Source organism: Porites lutea, chromosome 4 (genome assembly GCF_958299795.1).
Source record: "Porites lutea chromosome 4, jaPorLute2.1, whole genome shotgun sequence".
Classification (NCBI taxonomy): domain Eukaryota; kingdom Metazoa; phylum Cnidaria; class Anthozoa; order Scleractinia; family Poritidae; genus Porites; species Porites lutea.
In genome coordinates, this window is record NC_133204.1 from 45,693,432 (window position 1) to 45,708,171 (window position 14,740).

The following is a 14,740-nucleotide window of genomic DNA, read 5'->3' on the forward strand; positions in this document are numbered from 1 at the left end:
ATGTTAATTTTAGTTTGTTTGTCTGAGCACAACGCTATTCTGTGCTGAAGTCATTACTTTTAATATAACCTTACCCATACACTAGATATGGAGACGATAACTAACAAATGTTATCAGGGAGAACTAACTATAATAATTTGCAGACAGAGCATTTTAAAAAACTTGAAAAAGTTGGACCAACTTTGACAAGCGTCAATCCAAGTCCATTTACAGTCCTTGAATTATCCTTGTGGTCGTGGGGTTAAAATGGAAGTTTGAGTTGTTATGTACGCTTTTTTAAAACTTACTTAATGACTGTTTTGTTGAATGAGCAATTAGAATTCAATTTCCTTTTGCTGATGGATATCCGCCAAAACCTACTCAGTGTCACTAAGTCATTAGTTGTTGAGCTAAAAAATCGTTAAAAAATTCAATTCAAGTGATCGCCTTGGCCGATCTTTGATGTCGTCACCGGAAATGTACATTTTTGCTATTTTTGGATACGATTAAGTTTGTGGACTAATTTTACTAGCAGGGTTTAGCCAAGTTTCGGGTTTAAATTTAAGTTTCTTCAGTGCAAGGAAATAGTGCATTTTTATTTTCAGGGCAAGATAATTTTTGCAATTCTCTATTTCTGGTGACAGGTGGTAAACAATACAAAGTACTCCGTATTTATATATGCTACTAATACACAGCTCAGCAAGTCAAACTTCCACATGATGTATATGGAACAACCAGTACTATTTACATAGGGTAGTTGACGTGATTTAATTTCAGGGCTGGTTCGGTTAATGATTTGACTCACGTACGCGAAGGTGATTTAGGGAATTACATTTTTCAAGATAATTTTAGTTTATTGCGCCAGTCGTACATTGCGAGTACCGATGTCTGAGGCGCTGAATTCATCGGCGGATCCAAACTTCGATTTTTATCTATCGACTATTCAAGACAAAGGCTACTGGTTGACTTTAGCATTCGTTGGATTCATTTTGGCCTTCGCCATTATCATAGGAAACTCACTTCTTCTCTTCATAACTTACGAGGATTCTGGAAAAACGCTTCGTATTCCGCCATGTTTGTTGGTCGCCAATTTGAGCGCTTCTGACTTACTTCTGGGACTGTTCAACGTTTCTCTCGTGGCGGTGAGAGATGTGTATCGTTATAAACAAGTGCCTATGCCTTTCTTTGGATTATTTAGAGGAATAATTTATACTGTTCTCACTACAACATTGTTCGTCAGCTGTAACTCAATAATAGCGTTGTCAACAACTTGCTTTGTGGCGATAAGCAAGCCAATGGAATATAAAACGATCATTACTAAGAGAAGAGTCAAGATATTTATCGCTGTTTTATGGGTAATTTCTTTGTTCACCTGTATTCTACCTGTGACTAGCGTGTCCGAGGAAACATATACGATGATTTATCTTCACACGCACGCTACTGTACCGGCCATTTTGTTGACTGTGATTTACGCTAACGTGTTTCGCGCTCTCGCGCGGAGAACACGCGAAGTTCAACGAGAAGGTTACGACTCGATTGTTAGTAACGCACTGGAACGTGAGAAAAAAATGGTCAACGCCATTGTCATAATTCTTGCGTTGTTTTACATCACGTACACGCCTCAGTAGATAACTCTTCATCTATTGTACTTTTGCGAATCATGCAAGAAATCGTTAACTTTCCACATGATCGATGTAGCCTTGTCTAGATTTTTGTACATTAATTCCGCTATCAATCCCTTTGTGTATGCTTGGAGATTGCCGACTTATCGCCAGGCCTTTCAAGATTGCTGGAAGATGTGCCTTGGCAAACTTAGAATCACTTCACCTAAATCAATCCCTATTCCACTGCGTCAAAGGCCGAATGGAACGTTTTTGGATGGTAGGAGCAGAGCACAAAGTGAGCTAACTATAACTGAATCATCCAACCTTTAAATTATTCTATAAAAGTAAAGAGAAAGAAAAGTTAAGCAAGCGTTACTAAGTAAACAAGTGAGATAGCGCTTTCTGGATAAATAAATATGTTAGGGTTAGGTTTATATATTTCGCGCTCTCGCATATTTCGCTCGATCGTTTTCTTCTTTAAGGAAAAGAAAAAGCTAACTTGTAGTATACGACTTCAGCAAGCGAGCCTGGGTCCCCCGCGGGCAAGCGAGGACGACTACAAACGTTAGGTCTAAATGATGTAAAAATAGAACATCCGCAAGAGAGTTAAAAGTGGCACATTTCTCCCTTCCGACGTTTCTTTACCCTGTGGGCAGACGTCTCCTAATTTCTTTGTTGCACGCGGAAACTTGTTCCTTTTCCGTGCCCATTTGACATGTTTAAGAAAACGTCTTCACCACAAAAAGAAATATCAAATAGACAATCAAGGATGGTCGGAAACTGTGAACCATCAACTTCCCAGCAAGAGAGAATGAGCTTATTATAGCTCATTCTCTCTTACTTCCAAGTTATTCTTATGGTAATTTCTAGTAAACTGCTTGAAAATAGAATCGGTTTAAGGCTTTAAATTTTGCCCCCTCAGTTTTCGTGACTTTGCGACCTTCATCAGCTTAGGATCTTTAGTAAAGAACGAAAAAAAAACCCTTAATAATTTTTTAGCAATAGTTGAAGGAAAATCAGTCACGTAGTTTCTATAATAAAAATAACCGAACAAAAATAACCTTTTATTGTCGCTCCTTTGAAAAAATATGGGAATATTATTTAATCATTATTTCTGATAATTGTTTTTGTTTTTTACACGCTTCGTTCACTTCCTCGTTTCAATTTCTGATGAATTTTTTAGGCGTAGCAATTTTTTAAAGCTTAGACACTGGAGAAGGCGAAGAGGAATATTTTCTCTTTTGAGAAGCGAGTGAACGGAGTATGAAGGAGACGACTCTGAAGCCTTCACCACTCCTCACGGGTTACTCGAGTTCTGCAAGGATATTTGTGTTTCATACTGTAGCCTACCACGGCTTCATCACGCGCCTCAGTGCGAAACACACGCTTCGATCTGCATGCATAATTCTTCATAACATACATGAGCCTCAAAAACATTTACTTATTGAAACATGGAGAATGATATTGGCAGATCTATGTTGGCCCTTTGATATTTTAATACAATCAGTTTAAAGAATAATTCTCTGGTTAAAATTCAGGTGTGTGGATTACGAACTGAAATCTTGATTCAAAAAAATTCAAAACTAATGGTCGCCACAGCTATTTCAATAAACGTCAAGAAAAGCAAACAGGCTGTAAGCCACGACCTTCCTTTCGTAAGCGACCTGACAAGCGCATAAGCGACCACCTGTGCAAAACACCAAAGTTTCCCAAGTCAAAGCCCTATAATTAGAATCCCTCATAAGCGACCACGAACACAGTTGGGTCCCACGGTTTATAGTTTTCCATTGTTTTAATAGAGAGGTTAAACATGTTTACGTCTGACGGCAAACGCGAAAATGTGCCACGTGACCAAGTTTCCCCTTTACTTTCGATTTACTTGTCGTTTACTGTTCATTATTTCAACACATAAATTAGTAGTTTCACACAATCTTTTATCTATAAAAATTGTTTTGAGCTGTTTTTATCTGCTCATTTTCTGTTTTGAGAAATTCTCAACTTAAATCTGACGTTTGCCGTATACGTGATGCTTAAACTCTCTAGTCTGTAAGCTGTTAACACTCATCTAGTGCTATTCTTGTTTGCTGTACTAGTACGCCAATCAGCCGAATACGAAGAACTTAAGTGACAACCTGGATCTACACGAATACCTAAAATAACTGAGAAATTGCATGCAATGAACACCCTGTCAAAAAGTAGAAGTACCGGGACCTCTTTTGGGTAAACGCTTCGGGAGGTTGGACTGTATCTTCAAATCCGTGTGATTAACTGCCGAAAAGCATGTCAGCCGCTAACGTATTAATGGGAGCTAAAACGTTGTTTAGACTATCCTGTGTACCAGAGGTTTTTTCCTGTGTGCAGAGGGAATCTTCGGTGTCTGCCGAAGACACACTCGCGGGCGAAACCTAGTTTATTGAGTAGGGACATTGATCGTTGGTTACAAAATTGCATCATATGTCTTTCACCATGTACCAGAACTTGTTGATAACTTATCGCAACAAGTTTACAAAAGATGGTTTTACCAACTCTACCAAAAATTAAATCCAGCATAGCCTTAAGGGTGTCTGAACAAAGTTTCTTTAGTGGAGAGTGGTAACAAAGCGGGAGAAAATGTTATTATTAGACTAAACGGTTTCTTTTTATATTATTTTTTAATTAATCAGCAACTTCCGCTGATCCTAGATACTGCATACACTCAAAATACTCCATCTAAAAAACATCGAATGATGTAAAGCTCTCCAATATATTATGTGTCTTTCTAACACAACAGCGACCATTTTAGTGCTTACGTCTCCATTAAGGTTTATTGTCCTGTTTTGGCTCCCAGATTTTAATAGCCACCAGTCGAGGTAAGAGAGTGAACCCTCGGAGCGACGTTGGAGTAAAACGTGCTCAGACCCCACACCGAGACTGTAAAAACAATGCTCGCAGCAACGACTTTTCTTCGTTTGTAATGAAAGAGCTGGAAAAATGAGACAACTGGAAGTAGCATGTAATTGGGAAGTAGGATGTAACTAGGTTTTCTAATCAGGATAGCTGGGATCTAAGATGAAAAAACAAACAAAAAAACAAACAAACAAACAAAAAACAAGTAATAATGAACGTAAAAAGTCGGCGGCTTTCGGCGGCATCCGAAGCCATTCTTTGGTCAAACGTCGAACTTTACATGGGACGAACCTTATGCTAAACTGGAGAAAGAACAACAGTTTCGCTCATTAGCATTAGAAGAAAAAAGTTTCAATACTAACAAAAGCAAATTCTTCAAACAAACACGAGAGTCAGTTTCCTACCTTGACTGACAATTCAAAGTCTTTTGCTCAAGCCAAGATATTCTTTGTTCCTGCCAACAGTTGTATAAACAGTGCAAAGAACTTAGCATATTATGAACAATATTAATAAATATTAAAAAATGAACATTAAAATACTTGTTGTATACCAGTTTTCTTAGTTGAATCAAAGAACTGAACTTCTCATATGTTTCTTCGATATTATTCACCCATTATACGAGCAAAAGGCCAGGGAAGCGTTACGTTAGTGGAATGTGATATCGGGAGGGTGGCATTGATATTTGGCACATCCGTATACGTAATTAAAGGTTTCGTGAGTAAATTTAAGGTCATTCCAGTTGCGTTATCGTCAGCTCTTCCAGCCAAAATGTCGGCACTGAATTCTTCGGATCCAAACTTTGATATTTACCTGTCGATAATTCAAGACAAAGGCTACTGGTTGACTTTAGCATTCGTTGGATTTTTTCTGGCCTTCACCATCATCATAGGAAACTCACTTCTCCTCTTCATAACTTACAAGGATCCTCGAAAAACGCTTCGTACACCGCCATGTTTATTGATCACCAATTTGAGCGCTTCAGACTTACTTCTTGGGCTGTTAAACGTTTCTCTCGTGGCGGTAAGAGATGTGTATCGTTACAAACAAGTAAATATGCCTTTCCTTGAATTATTCAGAGGAATTATGTCTACTGTTTTCATTACAACAATCTTCGTTAGTGGTTACTCAATAGTAGCTATGTCAACAAGTTGCTTTGTGGCGATTAACAAGCCAATGGAATATAAAACAATCATCACTAAAAAAAGAGTCAAGATATTTATTGGTGTTTTGTGGGTGATCTCTCTGCTGTCTTGTGTTCTACCTATGACGAGCGTGCCTGAAAAAACTTATTTGATGATTTATCTTCACACGCACGCAACTGTACCAGCCATTTTGTTGACTGTGATTTACACGAATGTATTCCGCGCTCTCGCGAGACGTACACGCGAAGTTCAACGAGAAGGCTACAACTCTGTAGCGAGTAAAGCACTGGAACGTGAGAAAAAAATGATCAAAGCAATTGTTATAATTCTTGGATTATTCTACATCACATACATGCCTCAGTACATAACTCTTCATCTACTGTACTTCTGCGAATCATGCAAGAAGTCGTTAACTTTCCACATGATTGATGTGGCCTTGTCTAGATTTTTGTACATAAGTTCCGCAATCAATCCCTTCGTGTATGCTTGGAGAGTACCGAAGTATAACCAGGCCTTTCAAGATTGCTGGAAGATGTGCCGTGGTAAACTGAGAATTACCTCCCCTAAATCGTTTGCGTCCTCACTTCGTCAAAGTCAGCTGCGAAGTGGCATTGAAATGTCTGTAGGTGGTAGAGACAGAGCACAAAGCAAACCAACTGAATCAACCAAGCTTTGATTTATCAGTCACAACTATGCGAAATCCTTGACATACTTCGATTGTTTTCAGGCATTGTTAGAAAATCTAATATATTCAATTTATCATTACTTTTTGACACTGGCTTGAAAAAAAGCGTTAGGATTTTAGGCCTAGGCCAAACTTCGAACTTCAATGAGACGTACCAAACTCTTACTTAGGTGAACGTAAATTAAGTTAAGATCGTCTGTTGTGTCAGATGTCGAACTTAGGATACGTTGAACGAATCAACTGAATCAGAGTGAAAAGCAATTTTAAATAATTTTTTTTCCCGAACAAGGCTAAATATGCATTATCATACAAATTTTTAGTTTATCAGTCTAGTTCGTCGCATGTAAAGATGTGACGTTTGTCTTGGAGACGATCTTCAGACGTGCTATGATCTTCTATCCGTAAGCAGACGGATAGAACGTGTTGGACGATCCAAACCCCGGGATCCAAACTCATTCAGACGAACTTAACTGAGCCAGACGTCGAACTTTTCATGAACTTAATTCACTAAGTTTGATTCGTCTCATGAAAAGTTTTACGTTTGGCTTAGGCCTTAGGACCTTTACTGCTGTGACATTCTTCAGCAAGAGAAATGTACTGGACCCGCTGGCTAACGGTTTAGTTGTTCAGATATGTATACGAATTAAAAGTTTTCAGACAACAATATGGATGGATTTTTAACGTAACAGCGTAACAGTGTTCCTAAAAATAGCAAGTTTGTTCAGTAAATTTTTCAAGCGTTAAGAAAAGGCTGGCAGTGGTTATATGGTCGGCTGCCGGTCATGTTTTGAAAACAATAAATGGCTGTAACCCATAGTACAAATACTTATATTCTTTGCGCCCTTAGCCTTTATCCTTAAATTCTTTTCCCTTAGAACCAAAAATTTTTTCGAGAGGAGACAAAAGCCGCGAGATTGGCGTGACAGTCAATTAGCGATTTTTAAAGAACCTTGACCGACAATTTGCAAAGAAAATGTTTTTTTTTTCCAGTTGCTGAAAATTGAGATGTTGTTTATTTTATGCACCGTTTCTACGGCTTTGTTATCAGTCTTTAACGCTTGTATTTAGCGCGTGTGAGGTCTGGCCGACAAGAGAACTGTTGAGTTCCTCTTCGCCAATAGAAAAGGTAAAGGTAAAGGAACCGCATTTTGTGTCGATGACTCCTGACCGTAATAACTGATAAACTTGAGGTCGACAATGCGCCCATTTTACCCCCCCCCCCCCCACCCCTCCATCAGCGCTCCGTTTTAAGGGTATTTAAAGACAGTAAAAGCTACATAAAACGGGAGAGAAGTTGAAACAGGGATCGGAGTCGGGACCTCGCGCATCGAAGGTCGCGCACTAACCAAATGTGCCACCCTTGCCGGCTCCTACAAAACGTTGTTTAGAAGAGAACATTTTGGAGAAAACACGATCCCTTCACGATAAAATATCATTCTTTTGTTTCGGTCCTCAGAAAAATTATAATGAAGCAATTAATGAATTCGGCTTTCGTAGGATATTAAGAATTAAGCAGATTTGGGAGGGTGTTATCCACTTCGGCCGATAACAGAGGGTCTGAATGGAGGGGTCCACTTGTCGGTTGTCGGTTAAAATTCAGTAATTTTGTCGGTAGTCGGTTAAAATTTTCGATCTTTGTCGGTAGTCGGTTAAACTTTTCGATTTTCGTCGGTTGTCAGAAAATCTCAGTTAATAAGTAAAAACGCTTGTTAATTATTAATATTTTATGTATTTCACCCACTTTTCAAGACTTTGATCCCTAAGGAAAGAGTAAAACTTGCAAGAATGTATCATTTGATTGCCCCTAAACCGTTCATTAACTCTTGTTTTTTTATGCAACATGATCGTTTATTTCATCATTGTTTGCCATCAAATGAATGATAGTACTGATAAAATCACCAAAGCTTTTATTGTAAATGCGAACTTGGTTTCCCTGTCGACTACAGGGCACAGTAAAAAGTAATTAATTAATAATTAATGACTCTAGCCTTTTGGATACTTGAATTGTTTTTAATGAAAAACTGCAAGGGGTGACAGGCTGCACATCTATCCCCCTTATGTTTTGGTTCTAACAAGCATGTCCTTTGCCATAATTTTCCTTTCTCAAAGAAATAGCACTTTAGGTGGTTCTTTAAAATTTTGGCAAGGTAGTGGTTGGTTTTGTATGAGATTCCACTTTTTCATTAAAGCTTCTTTTTTATAGACACAAAGGGCTGGTATTGTGTCACGAAAGGCAATATTTCAGTCTTTTTCTTCCTGGTTGTTTTGTCTCAGGAGCGCTGCTTTCCTCTCTGTGAGTTTCACTTCTAACAGCAATTTTTCTTTCAAAATTGTGTGGCTAGCCTCTGTCCATCAAGCGCTTTTGAAATCTGAAATACTTCCTCAGAGGAGTTTGTTCGTAGGATTCTCAAGGCTCCTCGTTTGTCAAACAGGCGCTTTAACAATTGGTGCGTGATAAGAGGTGAAAATGTATATACTGTAAGGTTTCCGTTTCAAATGCGTCTTTACGTCAAGGATAGCTTTTTCTCATTTTTTCGCTGAATGTTGTACCTTGGTATACAACCGTTTCTAAAAAGAATGTCTCAGCTTCAGATATTTCGGCCGTGAATTTCATAGGAGGGCATGTAAGTTTACTTGTTCCGCGAAGAAAGCTACGATGTCTCTGATGTCTGGTTTACTTATGTCCCATAGGGAAAAAATGTCATGTCTAATGTAGCGTTTTCAAACAGTTGGTTTAAAGACGGTTTTGCTTAAACTTTGTGTTTCAATATGTGTCATGAAAATGTTGGAAAGGAAACTGCTTTCTTTGTGCTCATCGCGGTACCGTGGGTTTGTACTGATATTGCTTTACATTAAACGGGAAAGAATTTTCTTTGAGGATTAATCTAAGCAAGAAACTTTTGGTTTTTTCACCTTTGACTTTTCAATAAAATTTATAAAGTCGGTAGCATCTTTAAGGTGTGACTTTGTGATTTTGATATTGGCTGTAGCAATGTACCTGTATCAACAACAAAAAAGGAAATTCTTTCCCTTAGGCCATCTGATGAGTCATAAATTTAAAGAGGTTACTTCCTCGAGCTAACGGTTAGAATAAATACAAAATTCTCTTTTTTCTGGAAACAAATATTGATAATATCAGCGCATTTCGGTAGTCGGTTAATTTTTTTCCTGTCCGTAGTCGGTAATTTTTTTACTCATTTTGTCGGTAGTCAGTAATATTTTTCGCCTTTTGTCGCTAGTCGGTTAACCTCATTCAGACCCTCATAACCCCGGGGGGGGGGGGGGGGGGGGGCACTTGGGTATTTTTTGGGTGAGTATGTGCCGCCCGGGACTCCAAATTGCCACCCCGTTTTAGAAAAAAATTTCCCCTAAAATTGATACCCCGTTCTAGAAATGGTCCAATTATTTATACCCCGTTCTAGAATTCGCCCTAAAACTGATACCCCGTTCTTGAAATGGGCCAATTTTTTATACTCCGTTCTAGGGTGCAACAAGAGTACAACGGTTTGCTTGTTAATGCATTGAACCATATTTTTAAAAGCAATCTGTCCTTGAATACTTTCAAATGGCTGCTTACAAAAGTGGAGCTTTCGTGCGATCGAAATATTACACCCCGTTCTAGAAAACGCCTCTGAAATGGATACCCCGTTCTAAATCAGGAGCTTCAAAATCACGACCCCTTTGGGCGGCACATACCCGTATAGGTAATGTATGGGAGTACCCCCCCCCCCCCCCCCGGGCTCATAACACCCTCCTCGATCTGCTTAATTCTTCATATCCTACTCAGCCTCATTCATTAATTGCTAAATATTTGCATTATATGCGTTTACTGCTCATACTGAGATGTCTGAGATCTACTGACACAAGGCGAGGAGACTCAAGTGATTCGAGTTAACATTTGCGTGACGCAGCGCTCCGCGTCAACTCAACGTCCATCAGAAAACACATGAGAACAGCTTTGTTAGATCATCAGCGCATTGATGTTGCCCTGTGTTAAAAATAGTCTTCATTCAACCGATTTCTTAAATGCTCAGTAGTCTGTATAAATACAGGGTGTGAATGGGGTAAACCAACTAGGGACAAAGGACGAAAAATATTACTGACTACCGACAAAACAAGAAAAAAATTACCGACCATCGACAGGAATAACATTAACCGACATTATCGATATTTGTTTCATAAAGAAGAGCACTTTGTAAATTTTTTCTAGCTTAGAAGGTGATCACATCACGTTTATGATGTACCAGATGGTCCAATGGAAAGAATTTCCTCTTTTATTGATAAGTGACATTCTACAAGCAATACCAAAATCACGGAAGTCATACCTTAAAAGATACTACCGACTTTGTAAATTATATTTTTTAAAAAAGGTGAAAAACCGAATATTTCTTGTTTTGATGCACGTCACAAGTCTTGGCAAATATACCAGAAAACGAGGGTTTTGAAATAGTTTGCACAGCGTATGAAAATTTCTACAAAGACAACCCTCTCCTATTCCTACACATTACCTGCGAGAAATGCTTAGATTAATCGTCAAAGAAAATATCCAGTTCAATGGAAAGCACCACCGACAAACCCACAGTACCGCGATAGGCAAAAAGACAGCAGTTTCCTTTGCCAACCTTTTCATGGCATAAATTGAAACACAAATTCTCAGAAAGCAAAACCGACAGTCTTTAAACCAACAGTTTGGAAAAAATACGTAGATCTGTGGGACGTGCGTAAATCAGACATCGCAGCTTTCTTCGCTCAAGCAAACTTCAGTGAAACTTACATCACCCTAATATTAAATTCACGGCCGAAATATCTGACACTGAGACTGTGTTATAAATATAAAAAGGCACAAGATTCAGCTATCCTTTCATGATGTGAAGACACGTCAAAAAAAACTTTCCAGTACACACATTTCACCTTTTGTCACCCACAAAGTGTTAAAATGAAGCCTTCCAAACTCCTCTGAAGTAAAGTTTAAGGAAAGTATTTCAAACGTCAAAAATGCTTGGTGGACAGAGGGTACCCACACAATTTGAAACAAAAGCTGCTATCAGAAATATAACGCAAGGAAGTCCCCGCTCCTGATAGAAACAAAACAACAAGGAAGAAAAAGAAATATGGCCTTTCAAGGCCCCAGACTAACTTTTAGTGTCTACTATAAACGAAGCTTTGATGAAAAAGTGGAAACTCATACAAAACCAATCACTACTTGACCAAATGTTTAAAGAACGACCTATACCTAGCCTGAATAAATAGCCTATACCTTCAGGTATAGAATACACCCTATACCTGAATGAATAGTTATTTCAAAAGCGTAGTGGACCCATTAGCAAAACTGGTGACATGACTGTTTTCAAATCAATTTCCTATGACTAATGGATATAGGCGAATTCATTCGTTGTAGTGCTAACAATTAAAACCTCTTTCAATTTATATGGAAAACATTACAGATGTGATCACCGCGGATGTCTCCTCAAAAAAATCGTCTCACGCACCATTAACCGGAGAGGCTGTGTGGCTCTAGACTCCTCTAGTCGTCATCAAACGAGTTTGGTCGATTGAAAAAGAACTAGAGCTGTCAGGAGAAGGGGTATGTATTTTTTCTAACTTTAGGAAAACGATTAAACTTGGCATACGAATTTTCATTGCTTCCGATAGATGTATAAGCAATACATATTAAGATGTCATTGTAATGGTACAAATACACGCCAATCAAACTTTAATGCATTTCTAGGTATCATGATCTACAACACGAATTTAGGGTACTTATGCAGAGAAGATCTCCCCCTGGTCTCCTTATGAAATGTCATTTTTGAAAGGTCTGTTGTCACAGGAAGTGTATTAGGGCTGCGTTTAAGTAATTGAAAACATTTTCGAGGTCATTTCAGTTCATCACGTTAGTTCTCAGTGATCCAAGATGACTGCGCTGAATTCTTCGGATCCAAACTTTGATGTTTACCTGTCGATAATTCAAGACAAAGGCTACTGGTTGACTTTAGCATTCGTTGGATTTTTTCTGGCCTTCACCATCATCATAGGAAACTCACTTCTCCTCTTCATTACTTACAAGAATCCTCGAAAAACGCTTCGTACTCCGCCCTGTTTATTAATCACAAATTTGAGCGCTTCTGACTTACTTCTTGGGCTGTTAAACGTCTCGCTTGTGGCGGTGAGAGATGTGTATCGTTATAAACAAGTAAATATGCCTTTCCTGGAATTATTCAGAGGAATTATGTATACCGTTTTCGTTAAAACAGTTTTCGTCAGTTCTTACTCAATAGTTGCTATGTCAACAAGTTCCTTTGTGGCGATTAACAAGCCAATGGAATATAAAACAATCATCACTAAAAACAGAGTCAAGATATTTATCGGTGTTTTGTGGGTGATCTCTTTGTTGATCTGTTTTCTACCTATGACGAACGTGCCTGAGAAAACTTATATGATGATTTATCTTCACACGCACGGAACTGTACCAGCCATTTTGTTGACTGTGATTTACACGAACGTGTTTCGCGCTCTCTCGAGACGTACACGCGAAGTTCAAAGAGAGGGATACAACTCTGTAGCGAGTAAAGCACTGGAACGTAAGAAAAAAATGATCAAAACAATTTCCATAATTCTTGGATTATTCTACATCACATACATGCCTCAGTATGTATCTCTCCATCTATTGCACTTTTGCGAATCATGCAAGAAGTCGTTAACTTTCCACATGATTGATGTAGCCTTGTCTAGGTTTCTATACATAAGTTCCGCTATCAATCCCTTCGTGTATGCTTGGAGAGTACCGAAGTATAACCAGGCCTTTCAAGATTGCTGGATGATGTGCCGTGGTAAACTGAGAATTACTTCGCCTTAATCGTTTGCGTCCTCTCTTCGTCAAAGTCAGCTGCAAAGTGGCAATGAAATGTCTGTAGGCGGTAGGGACAGAGCACTAAGCAAGCCAACTGAATTAACCAAGATTTGATTTATTCAGCTATGCGAAAAATCCTAAAAATATTTCGATTGCATTCAGGCATTGTTAAAAAATCTAATTTATTCAATTGAAAGTATAATAATGATAATAATAATAATAATAATAATAATAATAATAATAATAATAATAATAATAATAATAATAATAATAATAATAATAATATAATATACAGTATTTATAGAGCGCTAATTCCCAATGGTCCAAAAGCGCTTTACATAATAAAAATAACAACAAAATCCTAAACCTACAAAACTACAAAACTACATCGTCATCCTATAAAAACATCATCATTCTATACGACAACATCATAACCAATTTTAAAAAACCAAGTCTTGAGCTTAGATTTAAAAGAAGAAAGGGAATTACAAGATCTAAGTTCGAATAGAAGTGCATTCCAAACAGAAGGTGCAGCAATAGTAAAAGACCGGCCACCATAAGTTTTAAGATTAAATTTAGATGTAGAAAGTAAAAATTGATTGGAGGATCTAAGAAGTCTACCAGGTGTATAAGGCTTGATGAGATCAGTGATATAGCTAGGTGCAGCACCATGAAGCGCCTTAAATGTAATTACTGCAATTTTGAAAGTTATCCTTTGTTCAATTGGTAGCCAATGAAGTTGAATAAGCAACGGCGTAACATGCTCATGTCTACTAGTAAGGTGAATAAGCCTAGCAGCACTATTTAGGACACTCTGTAAACGTTTCAAGATACATTTAGGCTGACCGTAGAGCAATGAGTTACAATAGTCGATCCTTGCAGTAACAAAGGCATGAATTAGAGTTTCACATGTATCGTAAGAAAGAAACTTGCGAATCTTAAAAATATTGCGTAAATGAAAAAACGAAGACTTGCAAACAGCAGTAACGTGCGGCAACATCGATAGAGAGTTATTAAAAATAACCCCAATATTTTTAGCAGTAGTTGAACAGTCAACAGTGTCAGAGGCAATCACCAGGTTTTTTAACGTAGGACGTGGGCGATAGGAGGATGAAAAAACTATAATTTCAGTCTTCCCACTGTTCAGCTAAGCTTGTTATTTAACATCCAAAGGTCAATATCTTTAACACAATCTTCAAGAGCAGATGTACATGTTGACAAATCCTCAGGCGATGACCTTTCAAAAGATAAATATAGCTGTGTATCATCAGCATAAAAGTGAGAAGATAGACCATGAGATCTTGCAATATCACCTAAGGGGGAAGTGTACAAAGAATACAGCAAGGGACCCAACACGGGACCCGTAGGTACACCATAAGGTAACGCATGCACATCAGAAGAGACATCTTGGATTCTGACATGCTGGGTGCGATCAGATAGATATGAACGAAACCAGTCCAGTGCCTGGTCACAAATGCCAAAACGGGTAGATAGTCTAGCAAGGAGAAGAGAATGATCAACTGTATCAAAAGCAACGGACAGGCCCAGTAGAACCAAAACAACAGATTTTTGATTGTCAATGGACATAGCAATGTCA

General features: G+C 38.3%; 2 protein-coding genes and 1 pseudogene across 2 annotated transcripts; all 3 read left to right on the forward strand.

The window, feature by feature from the left end:
* The first annotated feature begins 710 nt into the window (after positions 1-710).
* Positions 711-2,025, forward strand: LOC140933795 (adenosine receptor A1-like; annotated as a pseudogene).
* A 3,189-nt stretch (positions 2,026-5,214) lies between these two features.
* Positions 5,215-6,567, forward strand: LOC140935889 (adenosine receptor A3-like). Its single transcript, XM_073385464.1, has one exon. The coding sequence runs from the start codon at positions 5,238-5,240 to the stop codon at positions 6,285-6,287; it is 1,050 nt and encodes a 349-aa protein (XP_073241565.1). The 5' UTR covers positions 5,215-5,237; the 3' UTR covers positions 6,288-6,567.
* A 5,576-nt stretch (positions 6,568-12,143) lies between these two features.
* On the forward strand, positions 12,144-13,162 carry LOC140935893 (adenosine receptor A2a-like). Its single transcript, XM_073385469.1, has one exon. It carries the CDS (start codon positions 12,208-12,210, stop codon positions 13,147-13,149), a length of 942 nt encoding a protein of 313 aa, XP_073241570.1. The 5' UTR covers positions 12,144-12,207; the 3' UTR covers positions 13,150-13,162.
* Positions 13,163-14,740: the final 1,578 nt, after the last annotated feature.

What these genes read in the sequence shown, in the direction of transcription:
- LOC140935893 (XM_073385469.1), top strand. Translation starts at nt 12,208, where the DNA reads ATGACTGCGCTGAATTCTTCGGATCCAAACTTTGATGTTTACCTGTCG.
- LOC140935889 (XM_073385464.1), top strand. Translation starts at nt 5,238, where the DNA reads ATGTCGGCACTGAATTCTTCGGATCCAAACTTTGATATTTACCTGTCG.